Source organism: Populus euphratica, unplaced genomic scaffold (genome assembly GCF_000495115.2).
Source record: "Populus euphratica unplaced genomic scaffold, PopEup_1.0 scaffold1481.1, whole genome shotgun sequence".
Taxonomy (NCBI): domain Eukaryota; kingdom Viridiplantae; phylum Streptophyta; class Magnoliopsida; order Malpighiales; family Salicaceae; genus Populus; species Populus euphratica.
This window is the reverse complement of record NW_011501329.1, coordinates 31,981-46,876: the sequence shown is the minus strand read 5'-3', so window position 1 is coordinate 46,876 and position 14,896 is coordinate 31,981. Positions and strand designations below refer to the sequence as shown.

Here is a 14,896-nt window from a genome sequence, read left to right as displayed (position 1 = left end):
AACAATGTTCAAAGAAGAGGGCTCGCTATTAGACTTTACCATCCTACATTATTTGGAAATGATGTTCAAACCTATACATAAGGCTTATTGTCGGTTGAAAAATTCATATTATCCATTAAGCAACATCTGGAAAATAGAACTTGCTATTAGACCGTATCATTCTAGGCTATTTAATAAATGATAAAAATATTGAATTGATTTTGTCAAAATTGAAGTGATCATGGGGTGACTAAAAAATTTATTGGTTAATATCCTAAAGCATGTATTAATTTGTACTATTATTTACTTATTAACTTCTCATGATTCAATATTGAACCATATCATCCTAAATTAATTAATAATTAATAAAAATAATTAATTTATTGATCAAATATTAATTGATTATAATACCTGATAACTAACATTCAAAAGATAAGATAAGACCTGGAATAATATTATTTCATCCTAGATTAATTAACCATTAATAGAACAACTAATACAAGGATAATTTTATTATTATTATTCAGTTTTTCATTAATCAAATTCTAAAGATAGGGACTAGAGTTAGACCATACTATTTTAAACTAATTAATCAATCATTATTTTTATCAATGTTTTTTTATATAAAAATAATTGGTCCTCTAATTTTGTAAAGAGTTTCCTTATTTTTCAACTTTTATAAAGAATTTCCCTTCATGAGACAACTTTGCTTTTTTCCCTTTTTTTTTGTAATTATTATTTTTAAACTAAATTATTCTTTTTTTTTCAGAATTATTATTTTTAAACTAAATTATTCTTTATTTTTTTTTTCAATTACGTTTTACTCATTAAAAAACTATTTTTGTTGGATTAATTTTTATTAAAAAACTATTTTTGTTGGATTAATTTTTTTTTCTTTTTTTTTCTACTTAGTTTTTTCTAAAAAATATTTCAATACAAAAACAATACACAAAATGGTTAAAAATTACAAAATAACCAGAAATTATTCAAATGGTGTCAAAAACATATTTTTTTTTATGAATTTTGATATTTTTATATTTTTAAAATTTTTTAAAAAATATGTTGAAAATAAAATAAAAAATTAGTGATGACAAATATAATAAAAAAACTCTTTATAAGTTTTGTAATATATTATATACAATTTGGATTTGCTTTAATAATTTTAATAAGGCTCTAAGGATGCATTTTGGTGCGCGCAATAATTGATATTTTTTTCAAGCAATCTCATACTTACATTTCAAAATAGTGAAGATACGAATTTAAGAATTGGAAGGGTCAACTTCCGAGTCCAAATTGGACCAATTGTATCTTCTAACAACTAAAATCAAATCCGATAGAGACATTGATTTTAGATATAATCAAGTGATAAAATGCCTAAATAAATTGTGTTCATGGTATGAAAGTTTATAAATGACCTACGAAATTGTAAAAATTCCACAATATATTGAGTCTTTTTTAACAAAAAATAAAAAAGAGTGAAAAATCATATTTCAAACTCGGATTGAAAGTCGAAGGACTTGAGACTGGTGGGCTTGGCAAAAATGGTCTTAAAAATTTCAAAGGAAGCGTAGTAAAAAGAAGAAGAGAAGCTGCAGAGGTCAAAATATAAATATATAAAAAAACGGAGAGTAAATAGTAAACACTAGTCTCTATTTCCTCAGTCTCTGGTTAGATCGCTCTGTTTCTCTCCTTTTTTTAGTTTTTTTATTTTATCAAAGTAAATAAATAAATAATTTAAACAAACATTTTCCTTGGAAGAATAAACAAAAAAATGAATGTGAAAAAAAAAAAACAAAGAAAAGCCGCGGCTGCTGTAGACACCAAAATCCAGAGAGAGAGAGAGAGAGAGAGAGGGAGAGAGAGTTGGGCAATTGATTCCAGCTACAGAGATCGCACCCTATCGAAAACCCAAACCCAATAAATCAAACCAAATTCTTTTCTTTTTGTTCTTATTACCGATATCATTTGTTTAAAATCTTAATTAATAATTAGTTCTTAAAAAGAATAAAAATTCAAACATCGGTTGGTACCGATTTGAATCTAGTGATCGGGTCTAATTCACTGGAAATCTTTGGTGGGTTTTCGGTTTCGTCAAATGGGTTGGCTTTGTTTTTCTGTTTGGTATTGTAGAGAGAGATTTATGGATTTGTGGGCTTAAATTACTTTTCGATTTTTTTTAAACATTTTGTAGTTGTCGTTTGATGATTTCTTTGGGGAGGAGAGATGCGAGAGAGGATTTAGGGTTAGGGTTTGGTAGTGAGAGAGAGATGGAAGATACTGAGCTTGAAGAAGGGGAAGCGTGCTCTTACCATAACATTAACACCAACAATGATGATGATTATGATGAGAGCATTGACCCTGATATTGCTCTCTCTTACATAGTAAGTTTTTTTTTTTTCTTTCTTTGTAATATGTCTGTGAGAATAATTTAAGTTTGATTTTAATTTTGTGAAAGTCTTGTTTTGTTAGTGCTCTATATCATCTGTTGAATTTATTTCTTGTTGTTGTTCTTTTGTGCTTTAGATCCAAATTATGATGTTTAAGTCTTAATTCTGGTTGTTTGCAATGTTGAGTTTGGTAATTTTTATCTGATTAATATGTCCTTTCTGGTCCTTGAGAACATAATTGCTCGGGATTTTGGAAGGGAAGGGTAGATGAAAATAGTAGGTTTTCTTTTAGTGCTTGGGTTTTATTGGCTTTAGATGTTTAAACACGGTGTTTTGGTTTAGTTTGATCTACAAAGTGAATGTTTTGGCAGCTTCATTCTTGTGGAGACATGAAATATGTGCTGAGCTTGTTCAATTATTATAAAGATGTACTTGGTTATGATTCAGTGATGTGGGATTGCATGGACTATGCGAATACAAGCAAGTTCCAGAAAATGAACCTTTTGAAAACTTTAGTTTGTCATTTGAGCAGCATGTGACTGATTATCGAAATTTTGAATTCATGAATTTTAGATTTTCGTATCTCGATTAGAACCAGGAGTCAACATTCTTAATTCACTTATAATAGCTCCCTGACACTTAATTGCCTAGTTGAAATTTGTGGCGCCTATGTATACAAACATGAGATGTATAGAGTGTTTTTTATTCCAAAGGTTGCAGCTCTTTCAATTATTTGCTGTTCTGTCAGTTTATACCTGTGTATATTTGTACTCTTCTTCTTTCCTGATATGCAACTGCTTGCTTCTCCCTCTTTCCTTTTCAAGGGTGAGAAACTACAAGATGTCTTGGGACACTTTCAAAAAGATTTTGAAGGTGGAGTTTCAGCTGAGAATTTGGGTAAGTCAATATACTGCAGAAGGTGGAGTTTCAGCAGCAAAAAACAACTGTGTAAAATTAGAGTTTGTATTATGATATTTATTGTTCTGGGATTTTCAAATTTCTACAGGGGCCAAGTTTGGTAGTTATGGTTCATTTTTGCCTACATATCAGCGGTCTCCTGTTTGGTCTCACCCAAGAACCTCACCAAAAATTCAACACTTCAATGCAACTAGATCTCCAAATCATTTGCAACTGGAGGTGGATATATGTTTTCATTATTGAGCATATCACTAGTTAATAATTGATTTCAAGAAGGAACCTTTAGCTAAATTTTTGTTGACTTTGGAGTTACTATCTTGAACTTTTTATTATTTGTTCTTAAAATAGGGTGGTCGCCATAGCTCTGTATCTTCGTCAACTGCATCTCAATCAGTAAGAATTGAACCTTCCTCCACAGTATTGAAAACATCATCCTCCTTGAACGAGTCTGTTAAACAAGAAGCAAATGTGCCATCCACTCAATTTGCTGAGGAAGTTGTTCCTAGAGATGAATCTGTAAACAGGAAATGTGCTAGTTTACCAGACCAGAAAATGCTGAAAGTTCGAATCAAAGTGGGTTCCGATAACTTGTCAACACAAAAAAATGCTGCCATCTACAGTGGTCTTGGGCTTGATGTCTCACCATCTTCCTCACTGGATGACAGCCCCTCTGAGAGTGACGAGATGTCTCATGAACCTCAAGATGCTCGTCTTGAATCTCCTGCTCATATTCTTCAGGTAAATTTTCTCCCTGAAAGTTTCTAACCTGTCATGTACAACTCCACTTTGTGTTGGAACTCGGCAATGATGAGAATGTATTTGGTTTGATTTTGTGATTGAGCAGATAATGACATCGTTTCCTGTGCCTGGAGTTCTGCTGCTATCACCTCTTCCTGATGATCTAATCCACTTGAAAGAGAAGGAAAAATTACTCAAAGACAGTGAATGCTTGCCTGTTCCAAGGTTCGGAACAGAAAATTCTTGCATTGTAGTGAATGGGTCTAGCTCTGTGAAGGGTGATGGGACAATTTTTGGAGAGAAGAAGATAAAGTCAATAGCAGGAAATGAACTTTCAGCAGAATCCAACAGCAATGTTAATAAGGATTCTGGGAATGGTGGTGTTATATCAAAGGAGACAGAACTTGACACTTTTGCTTGTGAGGAGCTTGTTTCGAACACCTTAAAGCTTCCACTTTTGTCAAATTCATATTCTGCTGTTGTTGGCACTTCAAAAGGAAGGAGGGCATCTAATGTGTCCAAGGGAGTGATGAGTGACAAAGGTTTTTCTGGTCTTACTAAAGAGGACTCGCTGGTGCCAATATTGATCCAGGAGAATGGCTGGATCAATAATTCCAAATCCAAGTCCTTGGGAAAGGTTTGGGAAGATAAAAAAACTAGCACACTTTGCAGTGAGTCAGTCTCCCCAAAGAAAGATGGTGATTGCAAAGGAGAAAAGCCTTATGAATCAGTCAAAATTGACTCAAATGTTTCCAAGGGGAGAAAGGCTCCATCAGAACCTCCCAAACAGAATGCTGATGAGAAAGCTATGCCTTATGAACAGGAAGGTATGAAGTTACCTCATGTTAAGGAGTCCTGTTCTGAGGGAAAAAAGAAACTAAAGGGAAGTCAAAGTCATGGCAATGTAGTTGCCGAGGCACCAAAGGAGAGTCTGAGGGTTGGCTCATCTTTGTCACTGAAAAATAAGAAGATCAGTTGTGCAGACAAACATACAACTAAAGGGGAGTCAGAGGATTTGAAATTAAAAAAGAATTCTGGAAAACCTGGTGATAGATACAGAGAGTTTTTTGGGGACATAGAACTAGAACAAGAAGAAATCCAGACAAGTCCATTGGTGAAGAATTATGATGATAAGCTGGGGGACTTAGAAATGGTTGAAAAGAGCACGCATGGAAGTAACAGCATGTTTAAGGAAAGATCAAGCAGTAAGAAAGTGGACAAGCTGTTAACATCTGAAGCATTTCCTAAAGCTGCATCAATTGGAGTTGTGCACAATGGAGACGGGCCCATACCTGATACTGCTCTTGGTGAAGATAATTGGGTCTGTTGTGACAAGTGTCAAAAATGGCGGCTTCTTCCACCTCGTACAAACCCTGATGACCTGCCTGAAAAATGGCTGTGTAGCATGCTTGACTGGCTGTAAGTACCCTTTTACATTTTACACATTGCAGAGAAACAACAAATCCTATTGAGTAGTTAGAAATAAAATCTGCTGGTTTAATGCATCTTCCTCATCTTCTGATGTTTGATTTTTAAATCATAAATGCCTTAGGCCTGGTATGAACCAGTGTAGTTTTAGTGAGGATGAAACAACACTTTCAACTCGGTCTCTTAAACAAAACAATTCTGGTGGGAATATATCTGGAGTAGCCATGGCTGATGTTTGGAATGCTGATCAGAGCCACCAAAATCTTGATTCACATGTTGGGCTTAGAAAAAAGCATGGTTTAAAGGAGTTACCAAATATAACATATAAAGAAGGTGGACCTATTCAGTTGTCAAACCCTGCAAAGAAGAGCTTACAGGTATCGGCGACAAATGGAAGCTTAAATGATGTGAAACCATCTCCTTTGGTAACTGAACCCCATTCCTTGACACTGAGCAAGTCTAGCCATTTAGCTGTGGAGAAACTCGAACATAAGCAGAGAGAGAAGCACAGAGGACTGGACGTTTGTTCTGACCGAGGTATAGGATTTAAAGTAGCTTTTTGTGCCTTAAAACTTCTGTTTCTTGAAGCGTAAAACTTACCTCTTTGCTAACACACACTCAGGTGGTAATTCTAAGCGATCAAAGGGGAAAGGCAAAAGAGATCTTGATCAAGATTCTTTTAAAGCTGCTAAGAAAATTAGAACTGAAGATTTGCCAGAAGATTGGACATCTGACCATGGTGGGGCAATTGAAAAGGTGGGTCCTACTTCAAGCAATGCTTTGATTACTACGTCATCAGGGAAGAATCTTCCCAAACACAACGATTGTTCTTTTAAGAACATAAAGCATGATCAAAATGACTGGGCTCAACTTTCTTCTAGAAAAACAAAGGATGGTGCCTGCACTTCCTTGGATAATGGGTCTGTGGATGTGGGCCACTGTGATGACAAAGATACAAAGAAAAGGAGAGTGAAGGAAAGTTATGATGCCCAACCCTATCATGTTTCCCTTTCAAACACTGGGCATCATATCCAGGATAGTAATATCTTGGCCAAGGAGGAGTTGAATGGAAATGACTACAGGAAAGGTAAGAAGGCCAGAGTATCCAGGTCCGAAGGGAAGGAGGCCAGTGGAAGTAAAAGCAATGGTAGGATAGACAAAAAAGGTAGTCACAGAAAGAATCAGCAACAAGGACATGACCTAGGGAGCACCCTATCTCAGCAGAGCTTGGATGGTGTGGATTCTTTGAAGAGGGACTCGGGACTGTTACATCTGGCAGCTACTTCTAGCTCTTCCAAAGTTTCTAGCTCCCACAAAACCAAAGCCAATTTCCATGATGCAAAAGGTTCACCAGTAGAATCAGTTTCATCATCACCTATGAGAGTTTCAAAGCCAGAAAAACTTGCATCAGCAAGAAAGAATGTCACCAAGAAAGATGATTCTGCTGATGCTGGTTTCTTTGCCCTAGGTGGCCTGAGAAGATTTTTTGACGGGGAAGACGATGGTGGGAGTAATCCATCCCTTGATGATAAAACACAAATAGAAAAACACCATCTTGTTGATGGGTCTCATCCAAGGAAGTCTGGAAATGGTTCCTCTTCACAGTCCAAAGACAAGAATAGGAATTTTAATTCTGAGTTTGAAAATGAAGTTAAAGTTTCTAATTCCTTTCATGCACAAGCACCTGCCTGTGAAGTAAAACCAACAAATTGCAAAAACAAGGCCGAAGTGAAGCTTGGGATCAAATCTGAGGAAAATCAGAATAAACATGTTGGTAAGGACTCTGCAGGACAATTGTTGAGTGATAATAGCAAAAGAGAGAATCAGTTAAATGTTGGAGTACCCAGTTATTTGGATGTTAAAGTTGATGCTACCAGAAACCATGATACAGTCTCTATTGCAAAGCAGAGTGTGGAGGAGCCTTCTTCTGGAAGAGCTCAAAATGAGACACTTGCTGATTGCCCTTATCCAAATCCTGGGTCCCACGAAGGAAACAGGGCAAATATGTTGGCTGTAAATGCCTCTGCTGGGGATAATGAATTGAAAGGGTTGAAACAGATTCGAGAGGTTGATCATCCAAATGGGATGCATCACCATCACAGCAGTTCCAGAAATGCCTCATCAAATGGGCACAGGGTCAGGGATCATGATGCTTCAGGTGCAGTTAAAAGGGATTCCTTCAGTCAGGCTGCTAACAATGCTTTGAAAGAAGCTAAAAATCTGAAACACATGGCTGATCGTCTGAAGGTTTCTAATGTTTATCTTTTAAGAATTTGTTTTCTTTAATATGCAACTCTTTCCAATGTTGGTTACCTTCTGCAGAACTCTGGGTCCAATCTTGAGAGTACAAGGCTTTACTTTGAGGCAGCTCTGAAGTTTCTTCATGGAGCATCTCTGTTGGAAACCTGTGGTGGTGAGAATGCCAAAAATGGAGAGCCAATGCAAGTTTACAGTAGCACTGCAAAACTGTGCGAGTAAGTCAGTGTGGAGCTTGATGAAGTGTGTTCTTTTGGTGGATGGGATGGGGGGTTTAAATGTTTTTAGAACCATGGAATGATGCCTTTTTTGTTTGTTAGTTTATCCTTTTAAACTTGCAACAAGGTGACTCTATTTGTTTAAACAGTTAGAAACCTAGAACTGGCCAAATAGATGCTGGAAATGCTGGTACCATTTTTGTGCGTCTCTTGCTTGTTTTCACTCTGTTGGGATTTGACATTTTAACTTTGATTCGACCACAAATGGCACATGGCTTAGGTTAACCTGGCCTCTTGGTTGATGTTTTTATTTCCTTTTTTAGCTGCAGAACACTTTTTCCACGTGGTAATTGAAACAACAATTGTTTGTATTTGTTGCATTAGTGTTTTTGTATTTGTTCCTTTTTGGGTAATGTGTGGAAATACTTTCATGACTAAACTACATGGCATTTGTGTCATACTATGTGAACTAAGGCTCTTAGCTGTCCTTTTTTTATTTGTCTGTGCTTTGACTTCTCCTCAAACTTGTTATCTAACTCAGGAGTTTTTTTCATTATTAATAAAAAATTGTTAGCATTTTCCATTGACGATTTCATTTCTAATGGAATAAATGAGTTATTGCAGCCTCCTTACTGCCTTCCTTTGCTAAACCTCGTGATATGTTAGGTTTTGCGCCCATGAATACGAGAAGTCCAAAGACATGGCTGCTGCTGCTCTGGCCTACAAATGCATGGAGGTTGCATACATGAGGGCAATTTATTCCTCACATACTAGTGCAAATAGAGATCGGCATGAGTTGCAGATAGCTTTACAAATTATTCCTCCAGGTAATTTGAAACATGCAATGATCTCTACTTTGATCTCTTGACTGTAACACCACTATTGGTCACTGTTTCCCTGGGAGTTGTGTTTGGGTTTACAATATTTACTATGTGACAAAACCACCTCTGGCACTTCATTGTTATGGAAATGCCAAACTTAGTCATAATTCATTTGTAAGTTGTCATCATATGTAATAAAACACTGATTTGAATCAGACCTCTTGGACTTCATACCTTCTTACACAAGAACAGTTTATTGAGACACACAGATGTGATTTCAGTGTGATGTTTTTTGATGAATCAATATATTCAGCTCCCAGTTTCTGCATTTTGCATAGGAATCATTTGATACTCAAGAAAGGTTGTCCAAATCTTATGCCTGCTGAATTTATGATTTTATGTTGATATATGCTGTCATGTATTAGTATTGTATCCCAAGGTACTTGATTGAAATTTCTCTTATTTCTCTTGTCATATAAACATTTTGTCACTCTTTGGGCTCTTAGCTTTTCCAAATACTTAATGTGGGCATTCAATGGGTACTTGTGAATTGCTGTGATGCCATTCTTTCATAATTTATAGGTGAATCACCTTCTTCTTCTGCCTCTGATATTGATAACCTGAATCACACAACAACACCAGACAAAGTTCCATTGACTAAAGGTATTGGCTCTCCTCAAGTGACTGGAAGTCACATTATTGCTGCTCGTAATCGTCCCAACTTTTTGCGGTTGCTCAGATTTGTAAGTATTTCAGATTTTGTGTTGGAAAAAGCTTTTCTTGTCCTCTAATTATCTCATTGAGGGAGCTTTAAAACATAATTTTGAGCGTTGGAATATAAAGATATTGGCCAAGGAACATATTTTGATTACAACATACAGAAAGTTTGATAGGAAACACCTATGTTGATTAGTGCTTCCTTTCCAGTACAAGAGCATCACATTTATTCTCGTTATGCACCATATGTCATGAAATTGTCACTTGTTGGTGTCTGTTTGAGTCAATCAACCCATGAAACTTTGCTGTCATATATTACAGAAGCTGGTGCTCCATTATTTGGTTCAAAAGTTTACATCTGTATGAAATGGTCAGGAATATTAGCATCATAAAATGTGATTTTTCAGGCACAGGATGTAAATTCTGCAATGGAAGCCTCTAGAAAATCACGCCTTGCTTTTGCAGCAGCTAATGCCAGCTTTAGAGAAGTCCCGTGTGGAGAGGGCATTTCTTCCATTAAAACAGCTCTTGATTTTAACTTCCAAGATGTCGAGGGACTACTACGAATGGTGCGGCTTGCAATTGAAGCTATAAGCCGCTAAGAGCCCAGTTGTTAAATGAGATGATAACAACCTTCGAGGAAGTTTTGCTTGGTTGGTGTATTCTTGGGATTTGGCCTTTTAGGGAAGGCAAAAAAGCAACCTGATCTCTCCGTTGCAGTACTTGATATGTCTTTTTGAGGGATCAGTTATCAACAAGATGCCAGCTCAGTGCTCTTTGTACATGTGTATACTGCAGGATAATATTGAACTTCGAGCATGTCCTTTTGTAATCATACTTCAGCTGCTCTCTGATTCAGACAATGACCTCACTTATAAGCCATTCAAGATTGGTGTCGAGGACAATTGATTCACAAGACTCTGCAGAATTCGGAGCCTGTAGAAATAAGGAAGTTTTGTGGTCCAAAATGATTGTGGTTCAAGAAATAATGGAATGAGAGTAGAGATCCCCAACTATAAAGTTACATGGGATTTTAGAATTTTGAAATCAGAGGATCCCATCTTTATGGAGATTGTTTTTTATTTTTCCGGGATGGAGTTCTTGTTTTGCCATAGTGTTAATTTGCTATTCACAACTCATCGAAAGATATTTTGAGGATTGGAAACTGTAATATATGTTGCTAACATCATGATTTGACTATCAGAGACCACACTTTCTTTGGTACAGCACCATGTAAAAATGATGGGGCATTCTCAGGTTGGCTATGCAATTCGTTTCCTTTTTTCATTTGATGAGCAATATTTTGTTTTCCTTTCTTCTGTATCATCAATTTTTATTCTATTTTTCATATGGTTTTGCAGGTTACCTTGTTGAGCTTTTGTAGTTGCAGTTTGAAACTCTTTTTCCCATTTGTTAATAGATAGATAGTAGGAAGAAGTTGGATAGTTTCATAGTGGAAAAAATGACATTACTGTTGCATGAGGTGAGGTTATGTCCGAAAAGGTTTGTGGAGTGATGGTAGTTGTGAGCATTTAGTTGGATTGTTTATTGGTATACTGTATGATCCCTGACTCCCTCCCTGTCTCCTGCACTCCTTGGCAGTGGCTGTTATGTACATGTAAAATCAAGTTATCTTAAAGGGAATTTTTTGGTTGTTCCCGAGGGATTGTTTCATTCTAAACCAGCAGGCAGCGAATGCAGACTGCAGGTAAAGCAATTCTCTCCAATTTCTAATTGATCATGACAAATTATAGAAGTTAAATAATTGTATCATGAAAATGCAACTCTTCCTTTATTGGTCCATTTTTTTGGCAAACGTAGTTGTTTGGAAATGAATCTATCTATTGTTGTAGTAATCCATCAATAAATTCTGACTGTGACCTAATCAGTTAAATCTCTCATAATTCACTCCATTCCACAGAGCTTGCAAATTGCACTAAGTCAACTTTCCTCTTGATTAGGCAGGCAGTGGTCGGAAACTACTTGCAATTTGATTTTTCTGTGGCTTGTTTAGTGGTCTCTAAGCTGTAATTCTATTTTCAGGTTCAGTGATTTGGGGCAGTGGCAGTGGCAGTGGCAGTCTGGTTCTTGCACTATCCGTCTCAGTTTGTGCTGTTTATTTTATGCTCCCCCACCTTTGTTCCCTGCATCTCAATTGTTTTGTAACTCTGGAGCCATGTTCATAATCCGTTGTACATTAATGAATGATGAGATTCTCACCAACATCTCCATTCCAATCCCAGCTGATCTTTGTGCTTACCCACTTCAACACATGTATCATAGCAAAAGATTTTGAATAAAGAGAGGGAAATTAAAAAAAAAAAAAAAAAACGGCTTGGGCATGGAATTTTGTTTGTTCACTCGTGGATTTGCTTAGATGCATGGAGGCCATGAACAAAGAGAGAATCCGATGTTTCGAGGTGAGTCTCACTTGCTAAATTGATTTCTTTCTCGTTTTTTGCCTTTTTTTTTCCTTAAAAAAAATGAAATCTTTTCCTGGTATAAGAAATATGTTCTCAAGCTGTTGTAGGGTGACTTGTAGAGGAACGATTGTTGAGTTTTTAATGGGCGTTGCAATAAGAAATCACTTGTTTACAAGCTGATATCGCATAAAAAATGTTCAAAGACTGGCTTTTAAATAAGAAGGGAGAAGCAGCAGGGAATGACTGGAATAGCATTTGAAATTCATCCAACCCCGCTGTCGTCAACACAGTATAATTTTTGAAGTTATGTTGTATGTCTCATGTCGATGCTGGAGATGTGTGTATCTTTAATACTGTTCAAATAGGAGATTTAGTGTAGGTTTAAATTCAAGTTATTTTTGAAGGTATCTTTTATCATCGAATCAAAATCATACTGGGAGAAGTGTCGCCCATATGGCGTGGCAAGTTTTGTAAAGCAACAAATTGTGGGGTTTCTACATATTGAAGTCAGCTATACCAATACCCTTTCAATGAACGCCCATGATGCCCGAATTTTGGGGTTTTGATCACTCGAAGTCAGCTATACCATTTTATTTTATTCGTTTTTCTTTTTATTTTAATGCCATTAGAACGCCACAATTCTACAAGTAATGATGCAGAAGTCCATATTAACTAAGAAAAAAAGGGCGGGCTAAATACTGAGCTATATATTATGTATTTTTAAATAATTTATTTTGATGTTCAAGGTTTATTCTTATTGAAAATTAATTGTTTTTTATTTTTTAGACAAGGATGAAATTGAAAGGAGAGATTGAAATGAAAAAAGTGTTAGAGAAATTTTTTTAAAATAAATGTATTTAGGTTTTCACACTTTAAAAATAATACAAATTATATAATTTAAGTCCCTTTAGATTTTCTAAAAATTAGTTTTGATATAAAAATTTATTTATAGTATTTTTTTCAATCAAAGAAAAGAGAAAGGGGTTGTTAAATTCTAACAATGAGAGAACAAGTCGTCATTTAAGTTATTTTTAAAATTAAAATGAATTGGTTGGTATTTGTAGATTCTGGAAGATGAGAGGAGTTTAATAGTGGTTATTGAAAATTTTAATGTCACTTGAAAAAATAAATTCAAGTTGAAAAAGATAAATCTAATCTAGTTTGATTTTATATTTTAAATATTTTGTAGGTATTTTTAATTGATTGACTAGTTTATAGGTGTTTAAAAAGTGTTGATGAGGTGTTTTATGATTTAAAATGACTAAATAATAGGGTTTTTTGGACTAAAAAAGTATTGCTTTTATTTTTCAGCCATCACTAGGTGGCCAATATTTGGGTTCGCAAATGAAGTCTTTTTCATCCAAAAAAAATTAAAGATTTGCAATAAGTCATATATCCTTTTAAAATATCAAATAAATAAATAAAATCAAGCCCAAATGCATGGGCCTAAGGCCAACCCATGTGCTTGGGCTTTTCTTTGCAATGGCCTAAATGTGCAGAGCCATAGGCCTAAGAACTAAGTTTTTTTATCCTCTTTTATTTATTTAAAGTTAAATATATTTTTTTAAAAAAATTATTAAATCTGATTGAGTTCATGACTTGAAATATAGATTTGACAAGTTAAGTTACATGTTACTTTTTTCTAATATTGCTTTTTTTAATTGATATCTTTATTTTAATGTCTTTTTTCTTAAATAATTTTTAAATATATGTTTCAGTTAATACCCTCTTCTTTAATTTTTTTTATTTAACCTTTTTTTAAAGAGATTTTTTTTAATGGTGTTGCGTTTATTTAGTTTTGAAAAACGTTATTCTAATTCATCTATATTTTTTTAATCTTTTATATAGATGAATTTCTTTTAGAAAAAATTATTTGGCTTGTGAGGAAGCGCGGGTCAAATAGTTAGTATATTCCGAGACCAAAAGGTTACAAAAAAATATCAAAAAGAAAAGCAGATTGAAAAACGGTAGACAGAGGACAACTTCTAGCAAAATCTCCAATCGATTAAGGTAGGTGTCATTTGGTTTTTAGATATTATATAATATACTAAAGGAGCTCAGTGTTTTATTGTTAGATTTTTTACTATTTACCAAGACACAGAGTACCATGAATTAGAGTAATGTAATAATATGGTTATTCTTGTCAAAAAAAACTTGCTAGGCATATAATTAGGGGTGGAGTTGTTTTTTTCTTTTTTCATGGAATACATTTAACATTAAAAAAATAATTGGAAACAAAATGATTTTTCTGATTTTGTTAGGGTTTACTTCTTATGTTATGGTGTGGGTTTAGAGTAAATTCTTTTTTAACTTATTTATAAAGAAGAAGAAAAGGAAACAAATTTTTTTAGAAAACGCCTAGTTGGTTTAAGAGATCTCATAAGAAACTATTCAGGTTTTCATAAATCTTTGTGAAATTTTTTAATTGTAAAACCAGATATAGCTCATTGTTGCACTTTCAAAGTTCATAAATCTTTGTGAAATTTTTTAATTGCAAAACCAGATATAGTGGTATCATATATGTTCTCATTGTTGCACTTTCAAACTCACGATAATTCCATAGAACCCCACCATCAAATAAAAAAATATTATATCTACAAAATTAATTAAGATATATATAAATTAATTCAAATACTCATATTACTAAAAAAATCACAACTTAACTCAGAAAAACAAAAAAAAAATAGTTGACCTCGTGTGTTTAATGTTTATGGCCATTGTTAGGGGAACATGTTGTTATTGGTAGCTATTTTTCTTTCTCTTTTGAATGATAACTAGAGCCTTGATACGATTAAAAGATTGATGTCTTTTCCCAAGTGCAGGAATGTCGAAGTAATAAATAACTCAGCAAGACCGGGGTCGAACCATAGAAAGGTTAATTGTATAAATTATAAATGACAATAATACAATAACAATAATAATAGTAACAACAATAACAACAACAACAACAACAACAATAGTAGTAATATCAATAATAATAATAATAATAATAATAATAATAATAATAATAA

General features: G+C 34.5%; 1 protein-coding gene across 3 annotated transcripts; it reads left to right on the top strand.

The window, feature by feature from the left end:
- Window positions 1-1,743: 1,743 nt before the first annotated feature.
- LOC105117691 (uncharacterized) lies at window positions 1,744-12,046 on the top strand. 3 transcript variants are annotated; one of them, XM_011015438.1, is made up of 14 exons: window positions 1,744-2,360; window positions 3,191-3,263; window positions 3,373-3,503; window positions 3,633-4,022; window positions 4,129-5,441; window positions 5,575-5,987; window positions 6,073-7,697; window positions 7,773-7,924; window positions 8,591-8,751; window positions 9,328-9,488; window positions 9,870-10,719; window positions 10,824-10,945; window positions 11,065-11,170; window positions 11,506-12,046. In XM_011015438.1, the coding sequence occupies exons 1-11, from the start codon at window positions 2,181-2,183 to the stop codon at window positions 10,062-10,064; spliced, it is 4,794 nt and encodes a 1,597-aa protein (XP_011013740.1). In that variant the 5' UTR covers window positions 1,744-2,180; the 3' UTR covers window positions 10,065-10,719; window positions 10,824-10,945; window positions 11,065-11,170; window positions 11,506-12,046. The 3 variants fall into 3 exon arrangements, with proteins under 3 accessions (XP_011013740.1, XP_011013741.1, XP_011013739.1); XM_011015439.1 differs by having other exon boundaries at window positions 10,824-11,170; window positions 11,519-12,046; XM_011015437.1 differs by having other exon boundaries at window positions 10,824-11,170.
- Window positions 12,047-14,896: the final 2,850 nt, after the last annotated feature.